This window comes from Strongylocentrotus purpuratus, unplaced genomic scaffold (genome assembly GCF_000002235.5).
Source record: "Strongylocentrotus purpuratus isolate Spur 01 unplaced genomic scaffold, Spur_5.0 spur5_scaffold_3, whole genome shotgun sequence".
NCBI lineage: Eukaryota > Metazoa > Echinodermata > Echinoidea > Camarodonta > Strongylocentrotidae > Strongylocentrotus > Strongylocentrotus purpuratus.
In genome coordinates this window covers 33,809,058-33,825,446 of record NW_022145609.1, presented here as the reverse complement: position 1 = coordinate 33,825,446, position 16,389 = coordinate 33,809,058, and the positions used below count along the sequence as shown (strand labels likewise).

General features: G+C 36.2%; 2 protein-coding genes across 2 annotated transcripts; one reads left to right on the top strand and one right to left on the bottom strand.

Moving 5' to 3' along the window:
* The first annotated feature begins 45 nt into the window (after positions 1-45).
* Positions 46-8,041, top strand: LOC100890619 (PHD finger protein 24). The gene is made up of 9 exons (XM_003731369.3): positions 46-379; positions 1,352-1,496; positions 2,240-2,425; positions 3,468-3,546; positions 4,028-4,101; positions 4,636-4,728; positions 5,359-5,498; positions 6,991-7,056; positions 7,631-8,041. The coding sequence occupies exons 1-9, from the start codon at positions 147-149 to the stop codon at positions 7,743-7,745; spliced, it is 1,131 nt and encodes a 376-aa protein (XP_003731417.3). The 5' UTR covers positions 46-146; the 3' UTR covers positions 7,746-8,041.
* Positions 8,042-9,158: 1,117 nt separating this feature from the next.
* Positions 9,159-15,862, bottom strand: LOC585796. Its single transcript, XM_030996488.1, has 4 exons — positions 15,445-15,862; positions 12,977-13,096; positions 12,326-12,440; positions 9,159-10,844 (listed from the first exon to the last, which is right to left on the bottom strand). Exons 1-4 carry the CDS (start codon positions 15,647-15,649, stop codon positions 10,418-10,420), a joined length of 867 nt encoding a protein of 288 aa, XP_030852348.1. The 5' UTR covers positions 15,650-15,862; the 3' UTR covers positions 9,159-10,417.
* Positions 15,863-16,389: the final 527 nt, after the last annotated feature.

The following is a 16,389-nucleotide window of genomic DNA, read 5'->3' as shown; positions in this document are numbered from 1 at the left end:
TTTTCCCGACCCAGTATGTACCGTACCAACTTCTCTATGTACCGGTACCGTAAACGTACTGACTACTGGTGACTGGTACCCTGCCACAATTTTCATGAAACATTTTAAATTTGATTTTAAAAAAGACTTGTGGAAATAAATCGAATATGGGAAACGTAGTGATGAAACATAGAAAGGAAAGAATGCAAAAGAGAGCACAGCAGGCAGGTAGGATCGGTAGGATCGCAAATGTTTTCTTATCTGTCGGAAAAAAGGGAACTGCACCAATCACAGCGGGGACAACAGGCGGGGGACCACAGCCTCAGCTTGGCACTCGGCAAGTTGACACAAGTAATGCCACGAGTTCATCATGGATGAGACCTTTTCAAAAGAGTTACAGGTGAGGTTAAGGTTGCCCTGTATGTAAATAGTCTATCGATGACTGTCAACATTGATCTGTGTTGTTTCTGTTGTACCGGAGCTATGTTTTTTCCGTCAGAACATATCTTTTCGAAAATTAGCTGGTAATCTCACCAGTCCAGGAAATGCATACGAAATAGACGTAGCCTAGGCCCTAGGCCTAGGCTAGAGGTCTAGTTACTTTCAACTTTGCATGATCTAAATGTGTTCACCATTTAACTCCCTCTATTCGGGCAGACAATTTATTCTCAAAGTCAAAGATTGATGTGGCAGTACGACTAAATCTAAACGCAATCTCCATCAACAAAAACTTGGATCAAATAAAATTAAAGGCAGAACTGAATATTTTAAACGATCGTTTGTCAATTGAGGGTAGATCTAGATCTAAAGCCTTTGTCAAATTGGGTAAAGCCTAGTATTCAGGGCCATTGAAATAATCTATTAGTAGTGTCTAGTACTAGTAGTAGACATTAGATACTCACATTGAAGGCATTTCAAGAGCAAACTTTGATATTGGATGAAAGGGGGGCAAAATACTTTTCACATATTGTTACAAATCTGGTGCCTGTGGTGGTAGGTTATCCCAAGGCAATAGTCTATATTCATTCGATTGAAATGTGTTTATTTAATCGGTCACACAAATTTGATGTTTAGTTTGTATTTTCGTTTTTTCATAAACTTTAGATTGAGACCTCTAGTCTATATCATTCAGAGTCTAGACCTATGCCTGTCTCAACTCGCTGACCTCCTTAATGGGAAAGGGTTTTGAAATAACAAACAATGTAACCCCCCACACCAGGTGGCAATAGAAGAGTTGCCTAGTCAGAAATGTATTCTTCTTTGTATATACATCATTACATGTTAACTACTGTATATATTGGGGAGGGAGGGTCAGATAAAATAATGCAGTTACAAGTGAAGTGTAACTATAACTTTTCTCCCCAAATCCTAGGCATATTGATAAGGCGGAGGAGACACCAACCTCATCTTTCAACGAAGAGCGTTCAGTGAGACAGGCCGAACGTCAGAAACTGGCTCGGGAAGAGACCAGATACGGCAGCGCCCCAACTAACCTAAACTATGAATCCATGCTAGAAGTAAGACTATACAATGAATTAGATTAATTCCAAATAAATTGAAGGCCAAATTATAATTTTAAGCCTTTATTTTTTACCCATAGTAGGGTCTAAAAGCATTTTGTCTTTTATTTGTTAACACTTGAAGTTTACAAAAAACAAAAGCAGCAGCTATCCTATATCATGACGTCATGCTAATGTAAGCCTACATATATCTACATGTAGGCTTACAGTACTTTCAGCTGATTGTGCTTGATATACAACTGTACAAGTGCTCTGTTAAAAGTCCAGTTATTAGACTTTCCCCTAACACAATCTTGAATTTACTTCCATGACCAAAATCATGTTTTTAAAATACAATGTGTCTCGTTGAAAGTATTTGTGATTTCCGTTTATTTTTTTGTTGGTTGGGTTTTTATTTTAATATGTAAGATCAATCCCATTTATTTAGGCATCAAGAAAGTTAATATTTTTTGTTTGTTTGATTGTTTGTGTTTTTGTGCATTTGATTTTTTTCAAATACATCATCCTCCTCAGTAGGCTCAGTTACATGTTTGGTTTTTGTTATTATCATTTTTTATTTTTATTATTAACATTTATTTCCTTCTCAACAGTACAATATGAAACACAATGTATATATATATGATATATGTAACAATTATTTCAACATAGAGTATACAGTAAATAATTCAGATAGGAGGCGAAAACCCGGAAAGCATAGCTTGATTTGGGAATGTTGACTTAATTGCCCCTTTGATTCACAGTCTGAATTTGACGTGACCTGTGTGATGTGCAACATGGTGAAGAATGACGTCATCCATGAGTGCAGGATCTGTGGGAGGTGCTCTCATCAGACCTGCCTTGAATATAGTGGCTACTGCAATGACCTCAACTTTGCCACTGCCTTGAAGAACTCGGAAGAGCAGGTGGGATGGAGCTGCTCAGAATGTGTAAGTTTACTTTATCAAGTTCATGTTACATGCAGTTATAGTTCATTCATTTTGTATCAATATTTGTAATGGTACTCTAAGCGGCAGTGGACCACTTAATTGGTTCCATCAGAGCTTCCAGTAAAAGTCTGCTGTGTTAGCACAATGAACAATCCTGTAGCCTGTAGCCTTTTGTTCACAATTTGACTTATACACAAAGAGAAAGAATGAATTTAATACTAAACTATACTTCATTGAATAGTTTCATGATCATTGTTCTGCATTTTGATGACAGATATATTACTATAAGTATAAGTATATCATTTACTGTCCATTCAGGAAATTCTTTTTCCACTGCTAAGTACACAATGACGGAATACAGAGTGTTTGATGATTTATGTCTTCTTCTGATGTAGGTCACTACTTCATATTACTTCATACAGGGTCAAAACCAAATTTTAGTGCCAAGTTATTATATTTTCCCATAAAAAAGTGTACAAAAAGTTTAGTAGTATTTTGTTTTACAACACCAAGAAAGCAGTTTATAGGAATACCTTTTTTTTTTTTTTTTTTTTTTTTTTTTTTTGGGGGGGGGGGGGTAAAAACTCTTACATAAAATGTTTGATTTAACACAGGGCTATCTCAAGTAGCTGTGAAACCTATTCTTTGCCTGCCAAGGCAATTCCATCTCTGGATTAGGCATTATATGTACTGTATACTAATTGAGGACTTACTCTAATTTTCGTCCTTCTTATGTAAACTATTACATGTACTATAAAAAGCATCCTCAAAGTTAACTGCAAATGACAGTGATCAATTTTTAGATGCACACTAATGATAACATTTCAGGTTAACATGCTCAAAATTTAGTATGCAACATCTTAAAGAAATACTGTTCTGCTCTGCCTCCCTTTGCACATAATGTCTACCTGTATATTTCTTTTTTTAAACCTTTACTATGAGCACTGCATCCCATATACTTTTTCAACCTGGTGCTCAAGCAGAAGATAACAATAAAAAACATCTATGCTCTGGCTTGATTTATATTCTATTCTTTCCAAAGGAGGCCATTGGCAATCACCTATCACAGGAGCAGATGAATGATGTTATGGAGAAGTTTGACAACTATGACAAAGATGAAGGTCAGTTTAACAGATATTGAAGAAAGATATTGAAGAATAAATCAATCAGTAATAAGTAATACAGTCAAACCTATCTATAGCGACGACCCAAGGAAAACACAAAAAGTGGTCTTTGTAGACGGGTGGTCTTTGTAAACAGGTGCCTTTAGTACATGTTTCAATGAGAAACCATTTTCAAGGGAAACAAAAAATGTGCTTGTTGTAGACATGTGGTCTTTCTAGACAGGGGGTCACTAAAGCAGGTTTGACTGTATCAAATAAATAAATAGCAAATACAAACATAACTGAATTTTAATTTTAAATTAAAGAAGTGTGATGACAAAAAGAGGAGAAATGCATTTTTTTCTTTCTTTCATGTATTAGCTAGTTTATCTTCATGTTTACACAATTGCAGTTACTTTGACGGCAATATCAACATTTTAGGTTATACATCGAATGAATGTAATTATACTATCCCTCTTTGTTTATCACACGATTGCAGATTCAAAGATATCCTGGGCAGACTATCGTGCTGTTGAAAAGGCATCAGCTACTGAAAGTAATGCCAAAGAAAAGGTAAAACATTTTTACTTTATAATTGCCGCCTCCTTTTTTTTTCTTTTTTTTTCTGTTGATTAACATCGTGATGTAGATATAATGCATATTTTACAATGATGTTATATTGCTGACAGGATATCAAAGTAGTTTGAGAGATGAAGATGTGATGAAATGAATTGACTGTCTTTATTTTTAGTATTGTATTATGCAATTGCGTGATTGGCGCAATTAACTGAAAGTTCTTCTAAAAAATACATGTATGTAAATATATCCAACAAATATTGAATTTTACTTCATTAAGTTGATTAAATCTTCCTTGTGATGTTGTATTCTTTCTCATGATTGTATTTAATATCCAAAACAATGAAATAAAACTAAAATCAAGTCAATGTTATCAGCCCCTCAACTTCCTACTCCTTGTCAATGTCACCATCATCATCATCGTCGTCATCAAAGTCGTTATCATCATCATTATAAACCCCACATTGAGGACTTTTTTCATGTTCTGTATGATTTTATTTTTGGGTTAAAAATCCTTTGTTCCAACTGCAGTTCTTTCAGTACGACACTGATGGAGACGGCATAGTCTCCTGGCAGGATTACCTTCTAGTTGAAGCTATTGATATTCTGGAGAAACAACCACAGGTGATTTAAAAATATGGTTTGCAATTTGAAAAAAAAAGAAAATATATCTATACTCTCTTTCTACTCTACTGCATTTGATTCCTTCTTTCCCTGTCTCATTCTCCTTCTCTCCCAACACACTCTTTTCTTGCTCTTTTTTCTGTATTCATTAGCATGCTGTAAAAACAGAAATTTTGCAACCTGAAAAATTAGCGAATTGTCAATGATGTTGGTTTTTACAGTGTGTGACTTTTCATTGTCTAGTTCACTGGCAAAATTCATGCATGTGAAAGAGCAGTGTACGAAATGATGTTGATATTAACGTGTGGTATCATTAGCATAATTGGCCTGTTAAAAAAAAGGTGAATCCAGTAATTCATTAAAAAACACAATCATAGGGACTCTATTTATAGTCCAATTCAAGGCAAATTCATGTGCAGTACCCTATTCAAGCGCTTGGAGAAAGCACTTTCAGATTATTATGTCTGTTTTACTGTTCACACATTTCAAAAGTCGACAAGGCATTTTTAATAGCCATAGACTGAGTTTCTCAAAGACTACATGATTGTGTTTTAGTTTGTTTGAACACTCACACACATGTACAACCTTTACAAAGAATTTTCTTCTTTTTTCGTTTCAATATGCCTAAAGGTTAAATTGATGATGTACCTGACTGCTAAGGAGATAGAGCGCATCAAGAATTGTTTTCGGATGAAGGATGACCACAACACAGGAATCATATCCGTAGCTGCATCAGCCGAGGCTTACTACAACTGGCTCACGGCTCATGGGTTAGTAAACCTTGAACTGGCTTTTCTTTTTAAATTTCATCATTGATGAGTGCATCAAAAGTTGTCAGCGGCGTAGCTCAAGGAAGCGTGCTGGGGCCGACACTGTTCTTGTTGTATGTTAATGACATTCCAGATATTATATGTAACACTGAATCAGAAGTCAAACTATTTGCGGATGACACCAAAATCTTCTCACCAATTCACTCTTCATTGGATGGCAAAAATCTACAAGCAGATCTAACAAAGCTCACAAAATGGTCTCATCAGTGGCAACTACCAATTAATCAAGAGAAGTGCAAGGTAATCCACTATGGTCGAAGAAATCCTTGTTATGATTATTTCATGTCAGACGATGATACACCTATTCCTGCCGTTGAAGTAGAAACAGACCTTGGGGTAACCTTTGACCAGCAATTCAAGTTTTCACATCATGTGGATGGAGTATGTGCTGCTGCAAATCGCAAGCTAGGGATTATCAAGCGGACATTTTCTAATTTGGACAAAACGGGCTTTATACATCTATACAAATCGATTATAAGACCAAGACTCGAGTACTGCTCAACGGTGTGGCATCCTGTATTGAAAAAAGACAGCACGAAAATAGAAAAGGTACAGCGTAGAGCAACTCGCCAAATACACATGCTACGACACTTGACTTACGAGAAGAGACTAAAACATCTCAACTTACCATCTCTTGCCTACAGACGCCATAGAGCAGACATGATATGATACAGATATACAAAATAATGCATGGCCTAGATGAAATGGATCTAGCACACTTCTTTGACCATCCAACTGATAATAGAACCCGTGGCCATCGATACAAGATCGTTAAGAAGAAAGTCTACTCGAAGCTTAGACATGGATCATTTTCACAGAGATGTATCAATGAATGGAACAACCTCTCCTCTGTAGTTGTGGAGAGCAATTCACTAAACAGCTTTAAATCCAATTTGTTGAAATTTTGGTCGTCAAGAAAAGATCAATTTGATCCAGAGGAGTCCTTCGCTTGTCCATGTTCGTCAATTGCTGTATAGCGCCACTAAACATGTGCCAAAATATGGATTCTTCATCCGAATGTCAACGAGAGGCAAATAAGTTTTTAACTTTAAATGCCTACTTCCAAGGTATATTTCCAAGGTATATGAAATAGTTGTCTATAATAAATAACTACCAAGAGGGGAAAAACGTAAAGCAGCTACGTACATGCTGTTAAGCAGTTGAAAGGAGGACATGCAATGGATTTGGATCAATCGCAAGTTAGAATTGGCTCTGGAATATTTCTTATGCAGTACAGATTACTCATATTTTGCTTTCTCAAGTTGTATGGTGAAACAAACATATTCTTCCTTAAGGTATCATACTTTCAGTCATTTAAGTAATGTTAAAGAAATCATTATTTGATCAATGTGATTAGAAATAGCCAATTTGAAACATGTTTTGTGAATGTCAAAACTTCCCCTGATAAATACTGAATTCATTTTTATTCTAGGTTAGAATCAAGTCAGGAGGGAAGAGATGTCCAGATACAGATGTATGACCCCTCAAACAAGCGAAAGTAAGTCTTTCCAAGTATTTAGTAGTTATTTCTGTAGGCTTGTCCGGTTTGGTTTGGTTTTATATACGATCATAAAAAATGCAAACATCAAAACACGTAAAGGAACAAAATAAAAAAAAGAAAATATTAACATTAAAATGAAGACTGAGGGATTGACTGCTTTAGATCAACCGACGAAGTTCATTTGCCATTCGTTGGTGATAAGTAGTAGTCAACTGATGGCCATATAACATGCTAAATTGATCTGGGGTAACAAACAAAACATGTCAGTTTAAGAAGAAATAGTTAAATGCATTAGGTCTCAAGAAATTACTCTTATGTTAAGATGAAAAGTAAGCGTAGATAAGTAGGACCCATTTGTCCCATTGACAACTTTATAAAATCTGATATACTTTTGTTATCTACTAAGCACTTCATGTTGAAATTTTTCCATGTTTCTAGATGGCAAGGGGCTCAAAAAAAGGAAGAAATGCATGAACATCATATCCAAGTTTTTAGAAATTTCTTACAGTTAAAGCATACATTCACAACAATGACTAAACACCCCCACTGTTTTTCTTTCCTCCATGATCAGGTTGATAACTTGGGAGAGGTTTATCCGCCAGCGGGCCCTGGCCATCCTCAGTGCACGACCCAACACCGCTACCATCCCTCCATATATAAGAGGACATCCCATTACAGCGTTATAGATCATGCTGCCACGGAATGATCATTGGCATGTAATCCGCATAGATCATATCTGCACATGTCATATTTTCTAACACAACGCTTACAATGGAAGTCTTTTTCCATAAATAATTTTTAAAAGTTTAATGCAAATGTAACACTTTGAAGAAAAAAATTATATAAAAAATGAAAAATATTTGTATTTTATATTTGCTTACTTATTTACAATTCATTGTCAGAAAGTACCTTTTAGTATTTTATGTTCATGTTGTCAAAAAAAGTATTTATATATATATATATATATATATATATGTAATGCAGAAGAAGTTCTTGCCAGTGCCCCAAGAAATTTGATAATGTACATTTTAAGCCCCAGTGAAACTGCCAAACTGACCAATTCTTTGCCATAGGGTTAAATGTATTTTTTTTCTTTCTCTGTCTGTTATCGGTCTGGCATCGGATTGTTGTTTTTCTTGCCGTATGGCAGTATGATTTAAAGAGAGTTGAAAAATTAATAATTCCATGCTCTTCATAATAGGGAGACAAATATCATTGAGTTTGTCAAGTGTTTTTTGAAGAATCTTTAACAGTGGAGTAGCCAGATAATGATGAACTCGGGCAGATTCTTTTCTGGACCTTCAATAGTGGAGATGGTAGGAACCTGCTCCGCCCATGCTAAATTCATTGTAGATTGTGGGCTTGTGGATTTTTAAATAAATCTTTTTTGATTCGTAGGCCACTGCATCTCTCAATTTCATTCTCTAAAAAACTTTTTTTTAATTTTTGTTTTTATTTTAAATCATGCATGCACTTAAATGCTCCGAAAGTATTTAGGGGATTGGGATTTGTACATGGCCTGTTATAAAATTTGATGCATCGCTAAAAAAAATGTTATGAAGAAATCTTGAATTATAATAGTATGTTGTATTATATGTCACTTGTGTCTACTTTGGAATCTTACCTGTACCAAAACGAAATTCACAAACAAGGGCCTTGTCTTTAGTATAGACAGTTCGAATGATTTACTAATGTACACTAAAGAGAAAATAGTTTGTAATTTTGTGATTGATTTGAAGACTTGTGATCAATTTGGATCATACCTCATACCGAAGGTGCTCAAAATGGATTATCTTGTATCTTAAATCATTCTAAATGGCAATGTACCACCAGAAAAAGAAGAATAATTTTACCGACAAGAAGGAGAAACTTTTAGTTTTAGGGGGGCAATGAGAGATATAAGGAGTTACTGAAATTATTTTGACTTATGTATGATTGGACACAATGTTCTCATCACAAAATTGTAGTTGAATATGTTTGTAAACATGAAATCAATTAACGATTGCAGATCTATATTTAAAAAATATTCGTTTAAATTCATGTTCATATATGAATGCACATCTACTGTGGTATTACAAAATGACTTCAACACTGTTTAATTGAAGCGAACATTGTTGCATACTTTATATTGTAATCAATACAGCAAATTGATGAAGTAATAAAATCGTTGCAAGTTCATCTTCTTGGTTAAAACGCAGATAATATGAACAAAACAAAACAGAAAAGAAATGTACAACAGTTTTCCTACTATATTTGCGAAATTAAAACAAAATGTATCCGTTGTCAAAGGTCGCTGAGTGTCTGATGTATGTTTGGATGTGTTAGGTTGACGTTTTGACAAGATAGTATAAATAAACTGTTACAAACAGTCATGTTGACGTTTACTCATTTTCACTATGCCTTGTTTTAGTCATGTTTTCAAGTAAATGCACGTCCATTTTTTATGAATTCAGAACAATAAAATGGTATTTTATTCAGCACAAGTCTTTATTTAATCAACGGTCATTTACTCCATGATAAGGCCAGTGTTTTTTTTTAAATATTTGTTATTTTTGTATTGAAGTGAAATATATAATAATTCACACTTTCATTTTGTTCTTCCCTCTTCCACCCCATTTATCAACAGTTTTGAAAGAAAATATAACATGCAATGATTTATAAACACATTTCGTTAACAATATTTGTATTATTCGAAAAGTTACAGATTTTAGTAATTCTTTTTGGAAAATACACGCAAAATTAAAAATTTCTTTGAAGCTACAATGCTACATGTGTTTTATACACACAGGTTATAATCACCGTCCCGTATAAATCGGTCATGGAAAAAAATATACATACATATACAGTATATTATACACAAAGATTTCATTGATTGCATAAAACTTACACAAAGGTTATAACATAAGTTTAAAATGTCTACTTTCAGTGAGTACCGGGTAAGATCTACATGTATATATATCACCACTTTGAGCGCCGTGACAAATGAATAAATGCCTTTCTTTCTAACGGATCCTTCTGTATCACCAGAAGAAGAGGGGGGCCGGGGGGGGGGGGGGAGGAATTTTTCTGACAGTAACGAATCATGGATTTCAGCAACCTTGACGGTCCTTAGAACTTAGAAGGGATCATGGCGGCTTCGTTGGGGGGGGGGGGTCACAATTATAATGGTTTTAATCCTATACTTCAGTAGCTAATATTTGTCTTCTTTCTTTAAATGTACGCCGTTTGTTTGGCTCCCCCTCTTTGATTCGCCTATGACCTTGTTTTTTCTTCTTCTTTTCTTTTAAATCAATGCATAATCGCCCTGAATGTTATCGACGATCCCGACCCCTCCCCCCTCCCTGGTACCCTAAACACCTCAGTTCGAGTAAGTGTGCTGTAATTCAAGCCCATGCATCTTCACGTACTCGCCATCATCAACCACCGGTCTTCCTTTGTCGCGATCAACATTCATATATTCACTCATGTCGATGCCATCGGGCTCTTCATATTCATGGGGAGCATCACTGGGTACGTCGAACGTGTTAGGCAGGATCTGCTGTAATCGGTGTGGAACACCAACCGCGTCGATGCCATCGGGCTCTTCATATTCATGAGGGGCATCTTTGGTGTCCAAAGTGCAATACCGGTTCGGATGTACTTGATTTGGCTCCAGGTAGGAAGGCACACGTACAGGTAGACCGACATCGGATGGTGGCGATGGGGTATCATTAGTCTGGAGAGAATCTTGATTGTGATTGCTGCTCTCTGTGGTTCCTTTATCCACTGATGAAGCTCTAGCTCGACTGAAAAAGAAAAAGAAAAAGAAAAAAGAATCATAACCAACAGTAGGCGTATGGGTACAAGTTCGACAAGGAGAAAAGAGAAAGAGAGAGAGAGAGAGAGAGAGAGAGGGAGGGGGGGGGGGGCTCTGTAAAGGCCTGCAAGTTTCATGTTTATTGAAACTGAAATTAACTGAACTAACTAGATTAAGTCACATTAAATGGTATTACATTCAGACCGCGGCGTAGCACAGGAGCGGATCCAGTCGACGGTAGGGGGGGGGGGGGGCAATTCGTGAGAAAATATTTAGCGGCGATTCAGCCGCCGAAAAGGCATGGGGGGTTGAGCACAATTTTTGTTTTACTCAACATTTTTTTTTTTTTTTTTTTGGGGGGGGGGGGCAGGGGTGGGGGGCCCCGTCTTATTATTGTTTTAAAGGTGTTTTTACTTCTTTTCTTGCCAGGGGTGGCCCCCTTCCCCCCTGCCCCCTGGATCCGCCCTTCGTATATGTACTGGTTCACCCTATTTATCTCACACAAGTCAAATATTTTACAAACGGAAAACCCTAACAGTATTCGACATAAATTCACTACAAATTTTATTAATCATGTTTAAGTATTTAGATAATATGCTCCCTCTTTCATTTCTAAACTTTTACACTATAAATAAAGCCCTAACCGTAATTCCTCAAACTTTCATCTAGTAAACTCGAAATTACTTATCGCCCATAGATCCATAATACACCATGGTCCTGACCTAGGGAACTCTCTCCCAGAATATATTAAATCATGTTGCCCCCTCTACTCATTTAAGGCCAAAGTTAAAACGATGTTATTATCAGAATACTCAAGGTAAAATTTCTGTGTCAACTCTTCCTTCTTTATCATATCATCTCTTCTTTCATTCGAATCATTGTCATCATCATCATCATCATCACCATCTTCATCACCATCATCATCATCATCCTCATCTGCATTGTCAATATCACCATCATCAACATTTGTATTTCCAATTACCTATCCGTTTATGCTTAATAAATGTTTTAATTTATTTCTTGAGTTTTGTCTGGGGCTGTCGTACTATCAAGCAATCAGCTTACAATGGCAGTCCTTATTCCGTAAATAATTTTATAATGTTTGATGAAATTTAGTATTTATGACAATTTATCATTTCGCTTTTAAAAAATAATAATTTATATAGGCTTATATATGTATTTTCTTATTTATGATTCATTGTCAGAAAAATACTTAATTTACTTTATATTATTATTGTTATCGAAAAACTGTATACTTTAATACATGAATGCAGTAGAAAAAAATAAAAAAACAAAAATGGTGTAGCATGAGTCTACCCATTGATAGGCACTGGGACGATTGGGGAGGCACTGGTCTTACTCAGAATTTTGTTTTGCAATTTTACTAGGCTACCCTATTTCTCTTTTTCTAGCATTTTTCTTCACCCCTCGATGGAAGTGAAGGGAAGGGGGGGGGGATAATATTTTTACCTTGTTTTAATTCCTAGAGCTATCATCAGGATGATAGCAAGAATTCCAATGACCGAAGATCCGGCAATAATGATAATCAGCGTTGATGTTGGCAGAAAACGGGATGCAAGGCCTTCTGTATACGGAATTTAGAATTTTAAAAAGGATTATATTAAGTTGCTCATTGTTAGGAGGACACTTTATTCTTCTTTTTTGCTTATAATAGATCGCAACTACTTTCGTAAAACCAATAAGGCAATTCCAATAGCTTCGTACGTTACCTCTTGAAATAGTTTTTTTGTTGGTGCATGGATTAAACCCTACTGTCGTCATCCTACCAGGGCAGCGTTTCTCGAAACCGTCATAACTACAAGTTTCCCGACATCCCATTGAAGCGCGTGTTAAACTTAATACACGCGTGTCAATGGGATGTCGGTGAACTTGTACTTATGACGGTTTCGAGAAACGCTGCCCAGGTTCCCATTTCACCCCTGGGCATGAAGTGAAAATTGTAGATTAACGTCTTGCAAAGAGACATTAGTGCCGTGTCCGGAATAGGGTCATCGAACCCACGACCTTTGCATTTCCAGTCAAGTGCGTTAACCCCTCGACTACGACACATCTACAAATAAAGGCTTGCCATCTGCCTGTAAATAAGTGTGTAGATCATACCTGTTGTAGAGTTGACGGGTGCAGTTGCGGCTACTGTTGAAGAGGTGGATGAGGAAATGGTTGTGGTAGATGGACATGGTGCTTGTTGAGGTGTAGGCTTGAGCAGAGGGTCACAAATTACTATCGTAGAGAGTATAAGAAGGATGATAGTGATAGTTCTTTAAACTTAATTCAACATTAAACGCAGCATTAGGGGAAGATTAAGTTCAGGAAAAGGTGAAACAATAATTTGTGATGCTTTTCATTATTTACATGTTTAATAGTGTGAACGTGTTTCATAGAAAAGGTGTCCTCTCCAAGGGATCAGAGAGATTCGATCATACATGGCTGGACGCATGCAGAAGCCGAGTTAAGCCCCCTTGAAAGGGATGGTCTCAAATGCCTTCATACTTAAAATGTGACAATTAAGTAGCATGCCTCATGATCGTATAGTCCCATATAAGCAGATTCTATGGACAGTGCATGTGGCTTTTACCAAGACTGGGCCAACTTATGCAGTCTTAACTTTGATGATTAAAAAAAACCTCACGGTATACACCAGTACTTTCTTCTACATGATCAAACTTTTCCAATCACTTCCACATAATTATGTTCTTGTATGACCAGAAATCAAAGTTATTTTTAAGACACACTTACGCACGTACTACACACATAAATTGGCAGACCTGGAAGTATTTGAAATCAAATGCAATTATGCCTATTATTTTGTAAAATAGGAAAGGTCTAACATGTATGTAAGAAAAATGTTGCTACATGGGAAGCATAGGCATTTTTACACCTATCTTCTCAGACTGAATTGTAATATAACCTATAGACGATTTCGTGCAATGCGTTCCGTACGACATTTGTCTGGAGAAATCTGTATATATGAACATTTAATAACGTTAGTAATACCAGAATGAACCATTAGTAAATGGTCGTATAACGAGTTTTTCACGACAAATTTCGTACGGGATTCGGAATCGCCCACACTATTTTTTTAGTCGATGTAAGTGATTAAGTAGCATTTTTAAAATTTTATTTATTTCTAATCTTTTGACAGGGTAGCCCATTCACCAACAAGTAGTGGTCTTCCATGGGGCCCTGAATAAACATGAACATATATTTACATCGTTTATAACGTTTATACAGAACAGTTACAAACATAATACTCGTTTGCAAAATAAACATATATCATAAACCTAGTAAACAGTAATGTCAATAGGAAAATATTGATTAAGTCGCAATTATGTGAATAAGTCATGTTAATATTACAGAACATGCACGTAGTGTATGTTCGGCTAAGCCATTCACAAATTACAACTTTGTTTAAACAATCTCTTAAATGATTTGACAGAGGAAGTCGTTCTCAACGAATTATCTAGCTTATTCCATTCAAATATGGAAGAAACAATTGGGCTACATTTATAACAATCAGTGTGAAATCTAGGCACACGTAAACATCCACTGTCTATTTGCCTTGTATGATGCTCATGTACATCATTAGGATTGATTAAGCCTACCTGAAGGTAAGAAGGTGCTAAGTTATGAACGCATTTATATATCATCATAACGCGACTTAACTCAAACCGCTTGTCTAGTGTCATCCATTTCAGACTTGTGAACAAATCAGCCGACGGTGTGTCATAATTTATGTCTTCTTCAATATTATTCTTGCGGCCCTCTTTTGAATTTTGTGCAGCTTAGTTGTATGAGAATGAAATCTGTTCGACCATACAACAGAGCAGTAATCTAATCGTGGGAACACCTAGACTGTTATAAAGTAACTTTAAGGATTTTTTTTGAGGCAAAAAACTCTTTGCTCTCTTTATCATGCTAATGTTTTTCTGGGTAAGTTTACTTACGTTTTTGATTTGTTTAGACCATTACAACTCTTCATCTATCAAAAGTCCTAAGCATTTGGTGAATTGAAATCTTTTGATCAAATTGCCATTTAATGAAATGGTGAAAGATTCAATTTTCTTGAGATTAGCACAAGAGCCTATTAACATGACACAAGTTTTTTCAATGTAAAGAACAAGACGATTTTCCTTAATTCATGCCATGACTCTGTTTAATGCAACAGTTAATTTTTCTTCCACAACAGTTGCATCATTTGCACTGACGGTAAGTGTCGTATCGTCAGCATACATATCTTTGATACCTTCAGGAGTACATTCAGGTAGACTATTAAAATATATTGAAAATAAAAGGGGACCAAGAATTGAACTACGGTGGTACGCCTAATTTGATGGTTGATGGATGCGACTTGGCTCCTTTGAATTGGGTCACTTGTTGTCGATCCCCTAAATAATATGATTTGAACCAAAGCGCAGTGTGTTGCTATATTCTTTCCTATACATTTTCCCACTTAGAATCGGGCAAGTGAGAAATGAAAAATACAAGAAAACAAAACAAAGCAAAACAAAATAAAGAACAAACAAACTAAAAGAAGACAGACAAATTATAAAGTAATGTGGCGGACAGACCTTCAGAAAATTCGCTAATAAAGATGTGTGTCAGATCTTGGAATTGATCAGTGGCGCCTTCAATCGTTATCGGTTCCCGCTCACTGCCCTGTGATTGGTCAATTTCGAGGATGACGGATTGAGTGTAATCCGAATAGAATATCTTATTTTCCTTCCCGAGAAGAGCGAGTCCGTAAGGTTTGATGAAGGTAAAACCTCTGACCATCTCAACGTGAGCTCTGCGATCGCCACCGTTTATTTCCACCGATTCCACACGCCCTCGTCCAAAATCCGCCCAATATAAACGGTTCTCTGTATAGGAAGTGCAATATAATCATTGTCAAGGAGTAGGATCTGAACAACACCTGTACTGTCGACACAATAGCAATGCCATTTGTTTTCTTCCCAAAACATCAACTTGAAGCAATTCCAATAGCATTGTTGTTCAGGTACTGACATGAGCGCACAATACAGGGACGTATATCCGGTATTATGTAATCCGACCACGACTTCTAGGATATCCTACAGGTTATTGGAATTATCGACAGACTTTGCGATTATAATTGTCGCTGGAAGGGCATCATTTCATCATGATTGGTGCATCATTGCTTTACAAATTAAACACATCGAGGATCGCAGATGGGCGAGTGCTATCAACATTCAAAATTGGGGCCAAAGGGGAAATTCACATTCAAATCAGTTTCTATTAACTACTGAAATCGTTTCATTTAATTGTTTGTGAGCAAATTGTGACAGTTGCTATTGATATCACGTTACATTAAACACGGCAAAGAACTAAATCCGAAAGTGAAATTATTTTTTGTTAATAATGAGGGTATAAATAGTATTAAAAGGGAAGACTACACGTATGTGTAATCGGGATAGTCAGTCTGGTATCCGGATTTGCATGCTCAAAAAATGATCTTCCTGGTTACTGCACACACAAATGTATTACCTTCGTTATTG